Below are 22,252 nucleotides of genomic sequence, written 5' to 3'. Positions count from 1 at the left end.
CTTAGAGCAGAACTGGGAAATGTATATACATACTTCTGCCTATTCACCCAGTCAGATACAGAAAGTCATGCCCATCTTTCTTCATCCCTGCGTGTGTGAGTTCATTGTAACTAATTCCAATTTAACACCACCCTATTCACACTGAACACCACCTTTTCAGTATTCAAGACCCTTTCTCAGACAGTAAAAAACTTACTTCCCATTATATTTACTACAGTAATTTCATGTGTACACAGGCACAAACATGCTATGTACACAAACACACAAAGTGGGTAGGGGAAGGAAGAGAGAGAGAGGGAGAAGGAAAAGGAGAGGGAGAGGGAGAGGGAGAGGGATAGGGAGAGGGAGAGGGAGAGGGAGAGGGAGAGGGAGAGGGAGAGGGAGAGGGAAGGTACCAGACCACCAAAGTGTGGTCAGGTGAATGACAGAATGATGACAAACTTAATTCTTGTGGGAACACTGTGTCAGGGCCGCGCATTGTTCTTTTGGAAATACACCAGGCTTTACAGGCGTCAAGACAGGATTCAAGACAGGACACTTTCTTTGTTGCTTTTTTTCCATTATGATATCTTTGGGTATTTTTAGAATGATGTAGAAAGAAGTGTCAATTCTTTCATAGCCTCTTACATTTTTTTCTGGAGTAATAAGACAGAATAAGGCCAGGAGCAAATATTTTATAATAGGCTATATGCTTTTAAGGAATAATTAGGGTGAGTCATGGACTCCCTTAGTTTGAAATCCAGCCTTACCAGGAAGTTGAGATTCATGAAATGTGTGTTTTTGTTTTTGTTTTTTTTTTTTGAGACAGACTTCATGAATCCTTGGCTGGTCTAATTCAACTCTCTATATAGCCAAGGATAGCCTTGACCTTCTGATTTTCCTTCCTCTACTTCCTGACTGCTGGAATTATAGGTTTGTACCATCACATTCTGTTTCATGGAGGTGCTGGTGATCAAACCCAGGGTGTCTACTTACTGAACTACATCCCAAGCTCAAAAAGTAAGATTTTAATAGAAGAGGAATTGAAGAATTCCCTTGAAATTCTTGGCTGTTTATTTCCTATGCAAAATTTTATTTCTTTAGTGAAACTTTAAGTAACTGAAGTTCAAATTTTTCCACTCAAAACTATTTAATACATATTGCATAATTGTTATTTGTTGGCTTAAATTATACTGAGCAGTAACAAAAGCACAAGGGCCAAAGTAGAGTGAGAATAGCAAGATATACAGGATATAGGTTCGGCTCTCACGCACTCACTATGCTGAAAATCATTAGGCATTGCTACTCAATCTCAAAATAGTACTGTGGTGAAAATTTACAGGCTCTGGGGTCAAAGTTCCTTGAGTTAAATGAGATTTTGGAACCACTAAGACTTCCAGTACCAAATGTATGTTTTCTTGTCATCTAAGTTTTAGTAAAAAAAAAAAAAAATTACACACTGTAGATTTAAAGTAGTACATAGATTGTTGCAATTTTACTTACAGAGGTTGGAGGAGTTACAGTCCCACAGTCATTGTTTTAAACAGAACTTATTGTTCTTATTTGGTGACAAGCAAACCAATATTTTTATAAAGATTTAATAACTTTTAAAAGAATTCATAAATAAAACCAAAGATAGAGCAATTTTCAGACTCAAAACAGTGCTACGGAATTTTCTGAAGTTGTCAACCTTTCAGATGCCTGTCCCGAGGATGCTATCCCAATTTGGAGTCTATAAAATATAATCTCTATAATCCTCACTGCCCCTTATAAACAACTGGAATTTTTAAGACTCACATTCCACAAAGTGATTGAAAAAAATATTTGTGAAAATAAAAAAAGTAAGTCCTCCCTCTCCAGGAGAGAGTGGTAAGATTTTCAAAGGTCATATGACTGCCTTCTTTTTAGCCCACAGATCCTATACATTGATGTCACTTGGTATGATTTAAGGAAGCGCCAGACTTCTTCCCTTGAGAGTCAGGGAACCAATATTCCTGGAAACTGTCACTGAATTTCAGAAATTTCTCCCCTAGTGTGACTTTATTTACGTAGCCTCCTTAATGAAAAATTGAGTGAGTTCTGTAGGAATAAAATGCTTGATGAGACTAAGGTGAGGAAATTAGTGGCATTGTTGAATACCAGAATAAAAATTACAGCGGTGTGGCTGATCAGTAGAAAGTAGAGAACACAAGGAGGGTGAAAGGAAATCCCAGTAAAGAAATGCAGAGATCAGGGTAAAATACATAATCAGCTGTGTCACATGCAAGTGACTATGAGGGAAGGCTTGTACATGGAAATATGGCTTGCCACTCAGTGGGACTGCAGAGGTAAACCACAGGGTATCACCTGGAACTTGTTAGAAAGCAGCATTATAAACTCAATTCATAATTAAAATTTGTATGAGATCAGGACCTGAATGATTTGAATATACATTTAACTGAGAAGGGGTTAGTTCTCAAATGTATACAGATAGTGATAGGAAAAACACACTGGTGGGTGGAGGAAGGAGGCAGTCTAAAGGAAGAGACAGAGATGTGTATGCATAGTCAAAAGAGACAGGAGACTATAACTGCAGGGTAATTTGGAGATAACTGAGCTAATTGTGAGTCACATATTAGTCTCCATTCAGGCTTAGTGGTATGAGACAATACCTGAGAGTTCCTTTAAAAATAAAGTTGTAATAGATTACTATAAAATTCTGATCTCATTGTATATTGATTTTAGTTTTAGGCTTTTGGTACTAAATGTATATTTTAATTCCCTTGCTGCTGTCTAATTTAGCTAGGGAAAATACAGAGAGGTATTAGGAAATAGTTTAGGGTAAGATGTCAAATCCCAAAGAGGTTGGCTTCTAGATACTCTTAGTTTTTTCCAGATTCTTTAGTAGTTTTTCTCACAGACGCTTTTATAACCTCCATGTTTTAGAACATAGGATGTTTTTGTTTTCAGGGTATCCTTGAGCACAACAATATTACTTAGAAATAATAAACATTATTAAAATATAGAGGAGGCAAGAACTTCATTGTTTTTAAGTCAAGAAAGTGGTTATATCCAGGGAAAGGAAGGTGCTACATTTGGGAGAGGTAACAGGGACCTTCCAGGTTGGCGTGATCTAAGTGATTATACATGTATTCTTATCATACTTTTAATTATTAGGTATTATACTGTTTAACTGTATAACTTTCCTATTAAAAAAAATAAGAGAGAGACCCCCCTCCCAAACCCAGATACAGCTTGACTCTCAGGAGGTCTGTCACAACCAAGCTCTGCCCCAATATCTGGCCTAAGTAGGACCCCCATGGGACCCAGTGGATGCAGGACCTATCTGCCCTAGAAGAGACACATCATCCTTCCAGTCCACAACTACACCTGGACCAGATCAGGTGCTCCAGCCCCTGAGCCCCCAATGCCCATACCCAGAGACAGCTTGACTCCCAGGAGGTTCGTCATAAACACACTCACAGAGACAGCCTGGCTCAAGGAGGTCCATCATAACCAAGCTCTCAGGAGGGACAGGATACAGATGGAGACAGCAAGGCCATTTAACACCTGAGATAACCAGATGGTGAGAGGCATGGGTAAGAACATAAACAACAGAAACCAATGCCACCTGGCACCATCAGAACCCAGTTCTCCCACCACAGCAAGCCCTAGATACCCTAAAACACCAGAAAAGCAAGATTCTGACCTAAAAATCCCATCTTATGAAGATGATGGAGGACTTTAAAGGAGAACATAAGTAACTCCCTTAAAAAAATACAGAACACAGGTAAACAGGTAGAAGCCCATAAAGAGGAAACACAAAAATCCCTTAAAGAAATACAGGAAAACACAATCAAACAGGTGAAGGATTGAACAAAACTGTCCAGGATCTAAAAATGGAAATAGAAACAATAAAGAAATCACAAAGGATGGAAACCCTAGAGATGGAAAACCTAGGAAAGAGACCAAGAGTTACAGATGTAAGTATCACCAACAGAAAATAAGAGAGAGGAGAGAGAATCTCAGACACAGAAGATACCATAGAAAACATTGACATAACAATCAAAGAAAATGCAAAGAGAACCTAAACTAAAATATCCAGGAAATTCAGGACACAATGAAAAGACAAAACCTAAGAACAATAGGTATAGAAGAGAGTAACGATTCCTAACTCAAAGGGCCAGGAAACATCTTCAACAAAATCATAGAAGAAAACTTCCCTAACCTAAAGAGATGGCCATAAACATATTAGAAGCCTACAGAACACCAAACAGATTAGGCCAGAAAAAAAATTCTTCCTGTCACATAATAATCAAAACACTAAATGCACAAAACAAAGAAAGAATATTAAAAGCAGTAAGGGAAAATGGCCAAGTAACATATAAAGGCAGTCCTATCAGAATTACACCAGACTTCTCACCAGAGACTCTAAAACCAGAAGCTCTTGGACAGATGTAATACAGACCTTAAGAGCAAACAAATGCAGCCCAGGCTACTATATCCAGCAAAATTCTCAATTACCATAGATTGTGAAACCAAGATAGCCCATGACAAAACCAAATTTAAACAGTATCATTCCACTAGTCTAGCCCACAGAGTATAATAGAAGGAAAACTCCAGCACAAGGAGGGAAACTACACCCAAGAAAAACCAAGAAATTAATCATCTCACAACAAACCCCCCCAAGAAGAGAATCACACAAACATAATAACCAACAGATGGGGGAAAGATCTTTACCAATCCTAAATGCGATAGAGGGCTAATATCCAACATATACAAAGAATTCAAGAAGATGGACTCCAGAAAATCAAATAATCCTATTAAAAAATGGGGTACAGAGCTAAACAAAGAATTCTCAACTGAGGAATACCGAAAGGCTGAAAAGCACCTGAAAAGATGTTCAACATACTTATAGTCATCAGAGAAATGCAAATCAACCCTGAGATTCTACCTCACAACAGTCAGAATGGCTAAGATCAAAAATTCAGGTGACAGCAGATGCTGGTGAGATAAGGAGAAAGAGGAACATTCCTCCACTGCTGGTGGGATTGCAAGCTGGTACAACCACTCTGGAAATCTGTTTGGTGGTTCCTTAGAAAATTGGACATAGTACTACCAGAGGATCCAGCAATACCACTCTTGGGCATATACCCAGAAGATGCTCCAAGGACACATGCTCCACTATGTTTATAGCAGCCTTATTTATAATAGCCAGAAGCTGGAAAGAACCCAGATGTCCCTCAACAGAGGAATGGATACAGAAAATGTGGTACATTTACAAAATGGAGTACAACTCAGCAATTAAAAACAATGAATTTACGAAACTCTTAGGCAAATGGATGGATCTGGAGGATATCATTCTGAGTGAGGTAACCCAATCACAAAAGAACACACATGATATGTACTCACTGATAAATGGATAATAGCCCAGAACCTCGGAATACCTAAGATACAATTTGCAAAACACGCGAAACTCAAGAAGAAGGAAGACCAAAATTGGATACTTTGATCCTTCTTAGAAGGGGGAACAAAATACCCCTGGAAGTTGTTGCAGAAAACAAAGTATGAAACAGAGACTGAAGGAATGACCATCCAGAGACTGCCCCACCTGGGGATCCATCCCATGTACAACTACCGAACCCAGACACTATTGTAGATGCCAACAAGAGCTTGCTGACAGGGGCCTGATATAGCTGTCTCCTGAGAGGCTCTCTGCCACTGCCTGACTAATACTGAAGTGGATGTTCACAGTCATCCACTGGACAGAGAACAGGGTCTCCAATGAAGGAGCTAGGGAAAAGGACCCAAGGAGCTGAAGGGGTTTGCAGCCCCGTAGTAGGAACAACAATATGAACTAACCAGTATCGCAGAGCTCCCTGGGACTAAACCACAACCAAAGAAAACACATGGTGAGACCCATGGCTCTAGCTGCATATGTAGCAGAGGATGGCCTAGTCTGTCATCAATGGGAGGAGAGACCCTTGGTCCTGTGAAGGTTCTATGCTCCAGTATAGGGGAATGCCAGGGCCAGGAAGTGGGAGTGAGTGGGTTGGTGAGCAGGGGTAGAGGGCAGAGGGTTTTCAGAGGAGAATCCAGGAAAGGGGATAACATTTGAAATGTAAATAAGAAAAATATCTAATAAAAAATAACAGGAACCAACTATCATTGGTCTTTAATTTATCTCAACATCAATGGACTCAGTTCCCCAATAAACAGACATAGGCTAACAGACTAGACATATAAATAGGACCAAGCAGGTTTTTTTTTTTTTTTTTTCGAGACAGGGTTTCTCTGTGTAGCTCTGGCTGTCCTGGAACTCACTCTGTAGACCAGGCTGGCCTCGAACTCAGAAATCCGCCTGCCTCTGCCTCCCAAGTGCTAGAATTAAAGGCGAAGCAGTTTTTTGCATACAAGAAATACCTCAGTAACAAAGACAGACACTACCTCAGACTAAAAGGCTAGAGTAAAAATTTCCAAGCAAATGGTCCCAAGAAACCAGCTGGAGTAACCATTGTAATATCCAATAAAATAGACTTTCAATCAAAAGTAATCAAAAAAAATGTGAAGGACACTACATACTCAGCAAAGGAAGTTCTCATCATTGAAGTTCTAGACAGAGCAATTAGACAACAAAAGGAGGTCAAAGGGATACAAATTGGAAAGGAAGTATGATAGTATACATAAGCAACTCCCAAAATTCGACCAGAGAGCTCCTATAGCTGATAAACAACTTCAGCAAAGTGACTGGATATAAAATTAACTCAAATAAATCAATAGCCTTTTTCTACAAAAAGATAGACGAGCTGAGAAAGAAATTAAGCAAACAACACTCTTTACAATAGTCACAAATAATATAAAATATCTTGGCATAACTCTAACCAAGCAAGTGAAAGATCTGTATGACAAGAACATCAAATCTCTGAAGAAAGAAATCAAAGAAGGCCTCAGAAGATTGAAAGATCTCCCATGCTCATGAATCAGTAGAATTAACATACTAAAAATGGCCATCTTACCCCAAGCAATCTATATATTCAATGTAATCCCTATCAAAATTCCAACTCAATTCTTCACAGAGATAGAAAGAGCAATTCTCAGCATCATCCGAAATAACAAAAAACCCACGATAGTGAAAACCATTCTCAACAAAAGAACATCCCTGACTTCAAGCTGTACGGTGGAGCAATAGTGATAAAAAACACATGCTATCAGTACGGAGACAGACAGGTAAATCAGTGGACTAGAACTGAAGACCCAGAAATAAACTATACCCCTATGGTCACTTGATCTTTGACAAAGAAGCCAAAAGCATACACTGGAAAAAATTACAGCATTTTCAACAAATGATGTTGGTCTAACTGGTGGTCTACATGTAGAAGAATGCAAATTGATCCATTTTTATCTCCTTGTACAAAGCTCAACTTCAAGTGGATCAAAGACCTCCCCATGAAACCCGATACATTGACTCTAATAGAAGAGAAAGTGGGAAGGAGTCTTGAACACACTGGCAAAGAGGAAAATTTCCTGAACAAACACCAATGGCTCAGGCTCTAAGATCACCAATTGACAAATGGGACTAATGAAACTGAAAAACTTCTATAAGGCAAGGGACACTGTCAATAGGACAAAACAGCAACCTACTGATTGGAAAAAAGATCTTGGCTAACCCCACATCTGACAGAGAGCTAATATCCAAACTATACAAAGAACTCAAGAAGTTAAGACGTCAGAAAACCAAATAACCCAGTTAAAAAATGGGGTGCAGAGCTAAACAAAGAGTTCTCAACTGAGAAATCAACTAACTGGACTTCTCAGAGCTCCCAGGGTCTAAACCATCAACCAGAGAGTATCCATGTCTCCAACTACTTATGTAGCAGAGGACTGCCTTATCTGGTATCAGTGGGAGGGGAGGTGCTTGGTCCTGTGGAGGCTTGATGACCCAGAGAATGGGGATGCTAGAGGGGTGAGGTGGGAGTGGGAGGGGAGCACACTCTTAGAGGCAAAGGGAAGAGGATGGGATGGAGGTTCGTGAAGGGGAACCCTGGAAGGGGGAAAACATTTCAAATATAAACAAAATGATTAACAATTTTTTTTTTTAAAAAGAGAAATACTAACTGCAGATGACATCTGAGGAAGAATGGAGTATGTACCCTTTCACCTTGAACTGTCACAACAAATACAGAAACCTAGCTTTGAGCACCAATATATCACTTACTGTTTTGGTTGCTCTTTATTAATTATGAGCTATCTCCCCAGCCTGAGTCATAAGAAATCATTAGGAAAGGACTACACCTCTCCCTCATACAGCACCAGAAGAGTGCTTGTTGCAATAGTCCTGGGTTAATTCTAGGCAATGCACTGCCCGATTGACATCTTAACTATCAGTTCCTGTTCTGGTTCCATAGTAGTTACAGAGCTAGGGCCCATTTATCTTCATCTTGACTTATCCTCTGTGGGTTTATGAGCACAGGTGCTTATAAAATGAACATGCATAAAATCCGATATATTTTAGCAAAGCACACCCCTCCCCCTAGGCTCATAAATCTAGCTTTGTTGTTAATCCTTTCTAAAACACATGAAGCATGGGTATTTAATCCAAATATATTAGTTACACATTTACCCCAATGAAAATAAGAAAGATAAATACAGCAGTGTTATTGCTGAGGCTATAAAATCCATTTGGTAAAAAGCAATCTTCTTAGTTTGCAATTTCAGTCCATTAAAATGTTCATGAAATATTTATTTTGTTTGTATGTTTTTTTGAGACAGGGTTTCTCAATGTAGCTTGGCTGTCCTGAACTCTCTTTGTAGTCTATGCTGGCCTCAAATTCCGAGATATACCTGCCTCTTTTTCAACTCTCTGTTATGATGTATTTTTAGAGTTCTATGTCAAAAATATTGCATTAAATATAAACATACAAGTTTATCAAAATTCTATTTTACCCCTGCATTCTCTTTAGGCTCATTTCAGGTTTTCAATTTTTCTATGACAAAGCAAAAGCTTGTTCCTGCTGCTAGTGTGAAGTGTTTTCATTTGTAGTATTACTTGTAAGCTCAATTCCAATTTTGTTGTTTTGTTTCTCACAGGGATAAGAAATACTAAAATGGAGACAAAATTAGTGTCTCTGCTGCATTTCTGCCTTTTGAATAATGTTTAAGCTCTATAAGGTACTAATGGTCACTAAACAAGTGAAGAGTTGACTTAAGATAACCCTGATCTCACACAGTGGCTTCCTGTCAAAAGGACCCTGGCCCTTCATTATTCTTTGGTGGGTTGGATGTTTTCTTAGAAACCAATGAGTATCTGAGAAGTAGAATTGTATTCCTAGATTACCTAAACACCTAGAGTGATTACTATCCCAAGAATACCACCCAAAGATTGACAGATGGCTACAACTATGCAGTCTTTCTGTCTGTCTCTGTCTCTGTCTGTAGTGCAAGTGCATTGTTAGAGATCACTAGGCAAGCAAACTACTAACTGAGCTACTTTCTCAGGCCCCAAAACACACTCATAATGAAATAGCATGCACACACACACACACACACACACACACACACACACACACTATTGTAATGATTGAATTTTCTGGCACAAATTTAAGATTGGAGACAAAACTTAGTTTTATATGTAAATGTTAACAGAAAAATAAGATAGTAGATAATATGAGAATAAATGGTGTCTTCACACAATGGGGAAATTAGGATTTATCTCATAGATTGTAGTCAGTGGATTGTTGCCTGTGAAGTAGTTCTACAAAGATCAGAATAATAGACTTAAGGAACAGTGAGAAACATTTAAATTTACATCCAGACAAATGACACCAGAAAGCAATTTATAAGGGCTTTGTCACAACATTGTAGTAAATCTGAATTCGATTCTGAATGTGATAATCAAAACCCACTATATTCTTCGTTTGAGACAGGTCTCAGGTATCCCAGAGGTTAGCCTCAAGCTTCTTATGTAGCAAAGTACTGGGATTACAGGCATGTGTCAACAAACTTGATTTACACCGTTGTGGGAGGCAAGCACTCTACAAATTGAGCTACAGCCCTGGCCGAAAACACTGTAGTTTTCAACATTATCAGCTTCAATTAAATACTTTTTTGAGATTTCTAAGCCTGAAATACTGTCAGGCTGACAAGTAAAATAGCAACTATGAAGAAGTTTAAGATAAACATAATTGAGAGGCTAGGGCCAGTATTGGAGCTCAACAGGTAAAAAGCACTTGTCATACAAACTTGACAAACTGCTTGACTCTGGATTCTTGGAACCCATATAAAAAAAGCCAGACATAGTAGCCTGTGACTAAATCCCAGTAGATAGGGGCTGGAGACGGGCATTTTGCCACAGAGGCCCACAGGCCAGCTATCCTGTAGTACATATGCAACTTTAAACAAGAGAGACCTTTCCTCAAAACACAAGGTGATGGTTGACAGCTGAGGTGTCCCAACTTCCACATATATGGGATAGCACAGGAGCATATCCGCATGCTTAAAAATTTATACATACACATGCATGCAAAAATAATTTACAAACAATGAGCTAGATTCAACTTAGTAGCCCATCACTGACACCTGATGTCTTCTTATTCCACCTATTACTGTTTCCATGGAATGTAAATTACAAAAAATTCAATACTTTTTGTAAACCAAGTATTATGTTGGTCTGATATGTTAAATTAACCTACCTGTTAATATTAATTGTATTTCTGTCCATTCAGTATTTTTATGTAATTCTAAAAGGAAGAGGACATTTCCTACTCAGAGTGAGAAGTGAGTTATGTGCATGACATAAAAGAGAGGCTGGGGCTGATTATATTGATATGGTTGTTGTAGCACAGGTGGCTTCAGGTAGACTAGCCAAGTAAAACTCCAGACTCTAGAGACCAATTAATCAAATTAAAATTACTAGTTTCTTAAATTTACTCTGTCTTACTGACTCTAGAGAAATAAGCTGTTATGCTCAGAAAAGGCTGGTTACAGAGATATTTTATAGCAAGTTTAGGAGAACCTTTGGAATAAGCATGAGAGCAGCCCCTGGCTGAGCCAAAAAAGTTCTATGCTCAGATAGAAATGAATATATGAGGAGGCTGGAAAGAGAGGTGGCTCAGTGGTTTAGTGCCACTGGCTGCTTTTCCAGAGGACCTGAGTTCAATTCCCAGTACCCACTACCCAGACTCCCAGGGTACCTGAAGCCCTCTTCTGGCCCCCAAGGGGTACTGCATACATAGTGCACTAACATTCAGGCAAACACTCATACACATAGAATAAGAACGAAAAATAAATTACAAATATGATATTCACATGAGAAATTTAACAAACTTACATTTTTTTTTGGTTTTTCGAGACAGGGTTTCTCTGTATAGCCCTGTCTGTCCTGGAACTCACTTTGTAGACTAGGCTGGCCTCGAACTCAGAAATCCACCTGCCTCTGCCTCCCGAGTGCTGGGATTAAAGTTGTGCGCCACCACACCCGGCCAAACTTACATTTTTAATGAAAAGTTCTAATTTTTATATAAAAATGTCACTATATAACTTTCACGATTTCTTTCCTGTTGAACTGCAAAAATCTTTTCAAACTTGATTATTTAAAACTGTATTTTCTAGCTGGGTGTGGTGTTTTGGATTTAAAAAGTAAAAAAGAACATGACATTGGGCAAGGAAGGGGAAGGTGAAACAGGAAAAGAGCTGGTGTACTGGGGTGAACTTAACCAAAATATGGGGTATGAAACTCTCAAAGAATAAACTTTAATTTTTTTTGAAAAACAAAAATGATTGTGATAATAAATTATGTCACATAAAAAAATCTGTAGAGTTATTAAGACAGTTCAGCAGGTAAAGGTTCTTGCTAAGTTTAATCTCCAGGACCAATATGCTGGAAGAATTCTGATTCCCACAAGCTGTCTTCTGACTTCCATAGGCATGGCAATGCATATGTATGTGTCCACACATAACAATAACAAAAAGTTCTTTAAACTTATAGGAAATTCCCAACTAAGATAAAAAGTTAGTCTAATTGGATCTTATTTTGGTAAATAATGGTATGTTTATATGTGTTTTACTATTACATATAATTTTAAAATGTAGTTGGCCATTTAATTACCTTTCTCTAAAAATTTTAATACTTGGGATATATTTCTGTAGTTTTCAAGTTATATAGTGCTCACTGTTTTGTATGTTGAAGATTCCCAATGTATTCATCTTTTTTAAAAGATTTATTTATTTCATGTATGTGGCTGTCTTCAGACACCCCAGGACAGGGCATCTAGAAGGAAGGTAACCATCTGGAGTCCATGCCTCAGGTGTGTGGAAGGACTATTGGGCTTTTGGTGACATCTAGTGGACCATTTCAGTAGCCTTTACTCAGTGCCAGGAAGCAAACATACCTAACTACTCAAGCTTCTTCAAACAACAGAGCTATTTCAAACAGAAAGTCTAACCCTTTCTGCACACAGCATAGCCCTTGGCCTCCAATCTTTCTCTGGTCCAGTTCAGGTGACTGCAGTATGACAAATGCAGCTGAGAGTGCCACACCACACCTGCCTTCTGCCACCGAGCTGGCCCTCACATTTGTTGCTTTATATTTTGGCTTTCCTCATTTCTGCTCTCCTGATAATCAACCTTAAGATATGTCCTTAATTACTTTTAGTGATTCATCTGCATCACTTTAACTTCATCTCTAAGATCTCAGAAAAATTATTCTTATGTCCAGAGCTAGAGAAAAGCAGTAAGAAAACTCCCTGTGTGCTTCATCTAAATTTTATTCTCATGTAATTCTCATAGCAAACTGCTACTCATCTTTACATCTTATTTCAGTCATTACTTTTTCAAGGTTACATTTCTGGTGTCGTATCACAAATTCTTACTGCCATTACCTCATTGTTAACTATAACATAATTAAATTTGTATAATCAGTCTGTCATCCCTTTTGAACAATCTAAGGATTAAGCTATGGCTGGGGATGTTAACTCAGCAAGTAATATACCTGTCCAGCATGCACAAAGCCCTGTCTTCAATCCGCTGCATAAAATGGGTTGGTAGCATGTGCCTGTAATCCCACCAACTTGAGAGAATCAAGAAGCTCTGGACCTCAAGGTCATTCTTAGATATAAAGGAGTTTGAGGTCTGCCTGGACCACATTGGAGCCCTAGCTCAAAAACCCAGCCAACCAATATTTTGTTTAAAAGACGTCTCTATTACCTGGCAAGAATTACTTTCTCCAGAATGAATCCCCAAAAGATTGGCCTTGTAGAAGACACACTTTTATAAAGTTTAGTGGGAACTTGTCAGACCCATGTTTTAAAAAGGCAATTCACAACTCACTCTGCACGGCTGACTAATATCTTCCCAATGTTAAATACTAATGTGGGGTGTGTGTGTGTGTGTGTGTGTGTGTGTGTGTGTGTGTGTGTGTGTGTGAGAGAGAGAGAGAGAGAGAGAGAGAGAGAGGGGGAGAGGGGGAGAGAGAGAGAGGGAGAGAGAGAAAATCCTTTAAGAAACTTGCCCAAGCAAATGGATTCCACAATGAAGGCAGCACCTGTGCACAAGTGTTGTCTCCACTAAGCCAGTAGCCTCCAGGCAAAAAGAGGAAGCTGGACTGCTGCTTCCTTCCCCGCCCCTGTGCACCCTAAAAACAAACAAAACAAAACAAAACAAAACTTTCCCAACAGGCATTCAGCTCAGTGGGGTCACTGCTTTTAGTGCTCTGCAATTGCTCTAGAGGTAAGTTTTGTGCTGGATAAATGACATTCCGTGTTATCTATACATATTTGTTGTTGAATCTTTAAAAACTCATTTTTAGAAGGTCTATCCTGTGACAGATATTATCCTTAGAACCAACATCACTGCATAAACAACAGGCAGATTCTAAAAGGAATTTTTTTTTTTACCTCCATAGGGAATTTATATAATACAGCCTGATTCTGTTTGGTCAGTTCTAAATTCTGCTCCAAGGAGAAAAACATTAATGAGAGCAGAGTCACTGTCCCTGAAAAGAAATATTTTAAGAAAATGAAATCTCATTGCTCTCAAAATATAAACTAAAAGGGGATGTGTGTGGAGACCACATATTTAAAGAAATGTCATAGCAGCCCTAGCTAGTTATAAATAGCTTTAACATTATGATTACTATTCATTAAGTAATGTTAATTGCAGAAAAGTTTTTGCTTCCCAAATAAATATGGATTTAGTGTGGAAAGGCATACCTGTAGTCTAAGCACCTGGGAGAGAGTGACAGGTGGGACAGGAATTCAAGATCTTCCTTGCCGGCTTGTAAATTTAAGGCTAGAGGTCTAAGACTATCTCAAAAAAACTGCAACTTCCTAAAATTTGGAATAAAGATATTCAAATTATATTCAAGGTAGTAACCCAGTTCAGGATAGGAAGTGTCAAACATGTCACCTGTACTCACGAGAACGAAAGAAAGTCACTGTAAATATAAGTGTTTCACTTTGTTTGGTTATATGTCATGTATGGTGCAAATCTTTAATTTTAATATTAAAATTTCTGTGAAATGTTTTAAACTTATATGAGATGTCAATGTTCAAACCATAGAAATGTTAATTGGAAAGTTTTCATATAATATATCCTAACCATGATTGCCCCTCCCCTAATTTCTTCCAGATCCTTTCCACCTCCCTATATATTGTAATTCTTAAAAAATTTACTTTTGAGATAAGATGTCACTATGTAAATCTAGGGTGACCTCAACTCATAATGCTTCTTTCTCTACCTCATGGGACACAAGTAAAACTCATCATTAAAAAGAAAAAAAAAGAGTAAAAAGCATAGAGCATTAGATTCTGCTAAAATCTCCATTTCCTCTCCACACTAAATATCCCTATTATGTGTTATCATTCCAATAACGCTTTCTGGTTTTAGTATATTTATGCAGTTTTCCCCTCCTACCATATTGTTTATACTTACCTATGTTGATCACGTGAATCCGGTCAATTCACCTGAGCTTCTGGGTGGATCTTCATCCTCTGTTGAACAGTTCCTGATAAGCTGTTTACACCTTTTAAATACCCAAGAGGGCTCTAAAAGACCAGTTTGTATAGAACTCCTTGTGTACTTGTGCATTTTCTTGAAAGAAAATTTCTGGATCATGAGTGTGCATAACTCCTTGTGTGCTTGTGCATTTTTTAGGGCATTTTCTTGAAAGAAAATTTCTGGATCATGAGATACACACCCTTCAGCTTTACTAGGCACTGCCAATTTACTTCCAAAGTGGCTGTATCCACTTCTACACTTACTAGGAAAGCATGGGTCCTTTTGCTCATTTTTCCTTGCCATTTTTAAAAACTGAATTGCAAAGCATTCTTTTGGAAGCTATTTCAATATAAAAACATCTTCCAATTGATTTGACATTTCATTTTGTTAACAGTACCTTTATCTCAAAATATCTTAAGAGTGTGGAAATTATATCAACACTTTCCTTTAGGTTTGGGCTTTTGTCTTTAAAAAGAATTCTCTACCCAGCTATGGTGAATGGAGTTTTCCTCTTCAGAACTGTTTTCAAACCATCTAGAACATATTTCTGTGTATGGTGTGAGTTAAAGAATCTGATTTTTATCATTTGCAAATCAACAGTCATTTTTAAATTGTCCATTCTTTCATCATTGACTTTTAAAGCTACTTCTATCATATGACAATGTTTGTATCTGTAAATGGGCCTGTTCCTAGGCTCATGATTTTGGTCTACTGATCTATTCTTGTCTGTTGATAATATATACAGCTTAATTGCTAGAGCTTTGTAATACATCTTGTTATCTGTTATACTTGGTATCTCCTAGTACTTTCTCAATACTGTTTTGGCTCTTCTTGTTCTTTATTCCATCATATAAATTTTAGAATTAGCTATATCTTCCATTATCTTTTTAAAAAAAACTTCCTTCATAATTTGTTGATGAGATAAAGCTAGTTTTGTTTTGGGTTTAGCTTACCAAATATTAACATTGCATCATGATCAGCAATAAATGGCCTTATTAAGGAGGGAAGGGGAGCTATGAGAAAAAATGTTTTGACTTCACTTGAGTTGTACTGTTTTTTTTTTTTTTTTCAAATTACTTGGTGAGATTGAGAAGTTTTGGTAAGCCTTCTCAATAGTGAGCAAACACAAATTTCCATTTGTTTAGTTCTTCTTTTGTCCTTTAATAAATATCATTTCCCCATAAACATCTTAGGAGTTTTGCTAGAATAATTCCTGGATTTAAAATTTCTATTTGCTGTATTTTATCTTCTGGGCCATTATATGGCAAATCCTTTAATTCATCTACTACATTGCCAAAAAACCCACCCTTGTTCTAGGATTGTGTGTGTTGTATTCAGAGCTCAAGGCTTTTGTTGTTCAGGTGTCCATCTGTTTCCTCCAGCAATATTACACGAAAAACAAGATCTATACCATTTCTCACATAAGCAGGGGGATTCCACTGGTATTTCTTGACCTAAGTTTGGGGTGGAAAGAGGTGACATGTCTCTCCTGAAGTATCTTGAAAGAAGCCTCTCTGATTTTTTTCTGCCCAAACCTCCCTTCTCAGTGGGGGAACACTCAACACACCCTTTGCTCTTTTCCGACAGTTGACCCTGCCCCTTCATAGTAGTCTGAGGTTCTCAGATGTTGAAATGCAATCTTTCAGGGATTCTCTGACCTTTGTTCCTGAGAAGCTTTGCCCAGGGGGAAGAAGCCCAATTTTCTCCACCTGAACCAGGATCTATATCAGAGTTAGGAATGAAAGTCACTATGATTCCCAAATCCACCATGGCACATTTCTTAATAACTTATTAATGGTAAAAATAAATGCTATCAATAGGTAATTTTGGGTTGTTTTGTTTTTCAGCTTTGTGGCTGGTTGGTCAAATTTTAAATTTAGTATTCCATCGATGTTCCAATTATGTAAATGCTATCTTGGGGAAGCAAGAGACAGGAGATTCTGCAGATCTCCAAAGAAAAAGCAAAATCGGCAAAGCAGTCAAAAAAAGTTAAAATAGCCAGCATCCACTTGCTTTTGACTCATAGATTGAATGGCACCTTCTTTACACAGCATCTGGTCTAAGTGGGTTTGGTTGCCGTTTGGTTGGTTTTTAGTACTGGAAACAGATTCAGTTTGAAAGACACTTTGAAATGGAGTAGCAAACACCAATTCCCCCCAACTCTTTCTCCCCAATCCCCAGTTTGGTCTGAGGGGCACGATCCTTTTTCCGCTTTAGGTGGGCAAGATTTCTGTGCAAAGACCTTAGAACTGTTTGCCTCATTTATCAGGCAAATTTGGAAGGGAAGAAGCCTTTACGGGAACTATTTTGAACGAGAAGGAAGACTACTACGCAGCAGGTTCAAGTCATACTTTTAACACGAGCTTGTTGAAACGTTTAACAATTCCAAAATGAAATTAAACGAGTTTTAACTTTTTTTTTGCCTCTCAAATGCATAAAATTGCAGAGGAAGTTAACAAGGGGGGAAAAAAATCTTAAAACGGTAAAAATAAGAAAAACAACTCTTCTTAGGACTAGTCCTTGGATGAGTTACCAGGAAACTGATTCTTCTTTTTCTAGACTTCCGATGCCAGTCCTGAGGCCAGCGGGCTCAGTACCTGCTCCGGCCTCCCCCTCGCTCCAGGCGGCTTCCCACGCGGCCTCCGCCCCTCGGGGGCGCCCGGCGGCCCGAGCGGCTGTAGGAATCCCGCGGCGCCGGGCAGTTTCGTTCTACAGACGGCGGCAGCCCGCGCTCCGGCCTACCCACGCGCTCACGGCCACTCGAGTAGCGCTCGCTGCGGTAGCTGTCGCGGCCGCCATAGCCGTCGGGCGAGCAGCCTCGGTACTCGTCATAGCGGCCCCCGCCGTAAGATGGCGGTGGCCCTCGGGCAGGACCGGCGCCACGCGGGTCCCCGTAGCTGTCGAAGGGGTCGCGGTAGGAGCCTCCGCTAGGATGCTCGTAGTCGCGCTCGCGGCCGCCGTAGCCGTCGCGCTCACAGTAGCCCCGGGAAGGGCATTCGTCTCGCGCGCTCGAGTGGCCATAGTCGCGGTAGGTGTAGTCGCGGGGCGAGGGCGCGAAGTCGCGCGGGTCCCGGGCGCTCGGGTAGTCGCGGCTCGAATAGCTCTCCCGGGGCGAGTAGCCCTCGTCGCGCGGGCCCAGGTACGGGTCGCGGCGCGGCGGTGGCAGCTCCCGGCGCGGCGGGCCCCCGTAGCCGTCTCGTCCCCGGGAGCCCGCCGCCCGCCCGCGAATTCCCGCGCCGCTGCGCGCGGGGCCCGACGGCGCTGCTCTTTTGGGCGGAGGCCCGGCCCGGCGCGGCGGCGGCCCGCGCTTCAGTGGCATGGGGGCCCGCGAAGGCCGCAGGTCGAAATCCCCCGTGTAGCCGCCTTCGTCGGCCGACCCGCCCCGGGAGGGAGGGCGCCTCGGGCCGCCGCCACGGGTCCCGCGCAGGCCCCTCGGGCGGCCGCGGCTTCGGGGAGGAGGGGGCCCGCGCCGGCCGCTCTCGAACACCGGCTTGGTGGCTTGGGCCACTTTGATGGCCTTACCATCCAGGGACTTGCCGTTCATGTCTCGGGCTGCGGCCTTGGCGTCCGCGGGGTTCTCGAAGGTGACGAAGGCGAAGCCTCTGGACTTGGAGGTTTCCCGGTCCTTCATCAGGAGCACCTCGATGATGCGGCCATACTTGCCGAAAGCGGTTTCGAGGCCCTTCTCGTCGGTCTCGAGGTTGAGACCGCCGATGAAGAGCTTCCCTGGACGGTCGGCTTCAACCATGTCGGCAGCAGCGACGGCAGCAGCGGCGATTGAGGTGGTGAAGAGCCGAGAGACGGCGCGACACTGAGCTCCTCGGCTGGTCCAGACCGCCTCCTACCGGTCGGGGAGCGCTGTGCGTAGGCGGGAGGGCGGAAGGCAGGGCCCGGCGGCCCCTGAGCCACGGGCGACTCCTGCCTGTGATTGGTCGGCAGGTCCGCACCTCAAGCGAGTGTCTCGGGGAGGCGGAAACTGGTTTGTGGCTTCGGTGGGCTCTCCCGGCTCACTCTGCTGGCCCTGGCTTCACGTGTGGGCCCCGTCCCAGAAGCGCGGCTGAATTCAAAAGCCGTTAGGCGAAGAAGAAAGAAAGTTCCATTGCTCTTAATGAGAAGAATCCCAAAGCATTCCAAACCTAGTTACCCACACGAGTTTAAAACAAACAAACAAACAAACAAACAACCCCCTGGAAAATGAAATTAGGAGTCGTTTAAAAGATTTAGAACGGAGTTTGTATATAAAGCTTAGTCATGAGATGCGGGGTTTATTTTTTCCCCTGAAGGGAAGAAGGTGTTGGAAGGGGAATCAACAGTGGAATAGATGGATTTACTTATTATTATTATTATTATTATTATTATTATTATTATTATTATTATTTACTTAAACCTTTGTCCGTTTGGTCTCATATGTGTACACGAAAATGGTTTTCACATTTCTTCCTGCCAGTTTGTAAGGTTTAATCCTAACCATGATTATCTTGTCTATTTCTCCTCCTTTTTAAAACTTCTCTTATAAAATGGTTTGTCATATTTTTCCTCAGCTGTGGAAGAAGTTTCTTATTCCATTTTCTCTAATGTTCTCTAAGTTTATAAATGTGCTTAGTTTGATGCCTAATCTTTCACGGGTGTGTGTATCCATGTAACCATGACCCCCACACGTCAAGATGCCTACCAGTCCCCTCACTGGAACTCTCCCATTGTATTTCCATCAGAACAGTGCCTGCTTTCCTCACAATTGGGCTCACTGTTTTCTCATCTACCACAAGTGGAATTTTCCTGTTCTTTGGCTTTATATACATTTACTTCTGTAATCACAATGAACTCTTGTGATTTTGCTGATTCACCCAGCATATTTTGTGATTTATCTATGTGACTAGTGTGATATTTTTAAAATATTTCTTATATAGTTCTTTTGCATCCTTTCTCCCTCTCTTTGGTGAACATTGGAACATCCACCACTCTGGAGAGTGCCTCCTTCCTAACCAAATCATTTAGGAAACCTGACCCCAAAATACATTTGGATTCCATTTAATTCCATTTTGCACTGTTAACACCTTCATACAAGCTACAGACATATAACACAGTCTTTGTCTAGGCTTCTTGGTATAGGGCTTCCTAAAACCCTTAGCATTTCTGGGAAAGAATGCCTTTTGTTATTTCTAGGACATACTTGGTGCCCAAGGATGACGCGATGGTTTGAATGAGAATGGCCCTATAGAATAATAGTTGAATGCTTACTCACCAGGGAGTGGAACGGTTGAGAAGGATTGGGAGGTGTGATCTTGTTGGAACAGTTGTGTCACTGGGTGTGTGCTTTAAGGTTTCAAAAACCCATGCCAGGCCCAGTGTCTTTCTCTCTCTGTCATCTTCCCTACACCCCCATCTTTGACAAGGATCAGAATGTAACTGTCACTTATTACTCTCGTGCCATGCATGCCTGCCTGCCACACTCTTCACCTCGATGATAATGAACTAACCTTTGGAAGCTGTAATCAAATCCCAGTAAAATGCTTTCTTCTACAAATTGCCTTGGTTATTGTGCCTCTTCACAGTAAATGATGTGTAAATAAATCACGTAAATGATGGTGGGGACCTAGGTAACTTTAGTGTGAGAGCTGATCACTTAATCAACCCAGTGATAAGAACTTGTGAACACTCACACACACACACACACACACACACACACACACACACACACACACACACACACACACCATTAATGTGCTGCAGTAAAAATATGGAGCTGAAAGAATAATATTTATTAAGGCTTACTTTCCCCTTAGAATTAATTTTGGAATAGTGTGAAATTATGCTAGATTTATATTATATTGATAGTGTCTTGGACACAGAACTCAATTGACCAGTAAAGAGTTATATAGTTATGTTTAGGAGTTCTACATGTTTTTTCCTGCTTGGAAAACCACCACTGTGTTTAAAGAGAGGAAAAGAGCTCTGGGTGGTTGTGTGGTGGTTTGAATGAAAATGGTCCCCATAGATTCATAGGGAGTGGAAATATTGTGAGGTGTGGGCTCGTTGGAGGAACTGTGTTTCTGTGGGTGAGCTTTGAGATTTTGAAACTCCAGCCAGACCCAGTGGCTCACACTCTCTCTTCCCGCAGACTGCTCCTACAGGTGTAAAACTCCAGCATATCTGCCTACCTGCTACTGTGCTTCCTGCCATGCTGACAATGGACTAAACTTCTGAACTGTTAGCCAGCCCCAATGAAATGCTTTCCTTTATAAGAGTTGCTGTGGCAATAGTGTTTCATCACAGCAATAAAACCCTAAGACAGGGAGTCTAAATAAAATGCTGTTTTCCTAGCAGTCATGTAAAAATTTTGACAATGGTAAAAGCTCTAATGTGTGGGTTGTTAGTGACATGATGACACTATAGCTAGCCTGGCTATGTGGTTAAGGAGAGGGATAATGAAAACCTGGCCTTTAAGGGACACCTATATGAACATCACTATGGGAATTTTGGAAAACTCTAGCATTAAAATAGAACATATTGATGTTCATAAAAGGAACTAACTTGGGAATAAGGTACAGTTATATAGACCTGTAGTCTCTACTTGGCAGGTAGAGGCTGGAAAATTGCTTGACCCTGGCAATCTGAAACCAGTATGGACAACCTTAACTCAAAGGAGGAAAAAAAAAAAAGGTAAAACTGTAGCTTTAGAAGATGGCTGGAATTTACCAATGGATATAACTATATACTTGTCCATCTGATTTCTGAACTGACCCAAAAGAGTTGAGGGATTATGTTATAGGGAGTCCAATAGAGATGACCACATAGACACAGTTTATAGCCAATTAGAAGTCTTTATTCCGAATGGCCAGGACTATACTCAGGTTATTTAGGACCTAAGTATAATCCTGAGCATTTAGAGCAAAAGGCTTTTTAAAGACAAAAACCACATTGTGGTATCTCACTCTGCTGTTCCCAGAGGAGATTTGTGCAAGCAGGCAGTTTAACAGAAGCTAAGGTAAGTTAGCTGGAGCATTATGAATTCAGGTTCCTAGAATAGAGTTGGGTAATTTTCCACTGAATTTTCCATCAGGGAGATCAAATTCTAGTTAAACCTGAAATGGCCTCAGGTTTGTCTTGCCTATCACAATTATAGTAATGCAAAAAATGGAGAACGCTATATCATTTCATCCTGTATTGCTGAGCTATAAACTACTACTAAAGACAGTTCTGGGAGTAGAAGAGACAGGTGCCACATTCCCTGTAGAGTTGCAGAACATAGCTGGTAGATAGGACTGATTTGGACCAGAAGTGTTTTTTCCCCTTATTTTACTTA

The 22,252-nt window shown here is 40.5% G+C and overlaps 1 protein-coding gene across 1 annotated transcript; it reads right to left on the bottom strand.

Annotated features, from left to right (window-relative positions):
* Nucleotides 1-17,290: 17,290 nt before the first annotated feature.
* Nucleotides 17,291-18,762, bottom strand: Rbmxl2 (RNA binding motif protein, X-linked-like 2). Its single transcript, NM_029660.2, has one exon. It carries the CDS (start codon nucleotides 18,695-18,697, stop codon nucleotides 17,540-17,542), a length of 1,158 nt encoding a protein of 385 aa, NP_083936.1. The 5' UTR covers nucleotides 18,698-18,762; the 3' UTR covers nucleotides 17,291-17,539.
* Between the last annotated feature and the right edge of the window lie 3,490 nt (nucleotides 18,763-22,252).

Source organism: Mus musculus, chromosome 7, assembly GCF_000001635.26.
Source record: "Mus musculus strain C57BL/6J chromosome 7, GRCm38.p6 C57BL/6J".
NCBI classification, from domain to species: domain Eukaryota; kingdom Metazoa; phylum Chordata; class Mammalia; order Rodentia; family Muridae; genus Mus; species Mus musculus.
Note: the sequence above shows the minus strand (reverse complement) of the source record. Positions and strands in the feature narration are given on the sequence as shown.

What these genes read in the sequence shown, in the direction of transcription:
- Rbmxl2 (NM_029660.2), bottom strand. Translation starts at nt 18,697, where the DNA reads ATGGTTGAAGCCGACCGTCCAGGGAAGCTCTTCATCGGCGGTCTCAAC.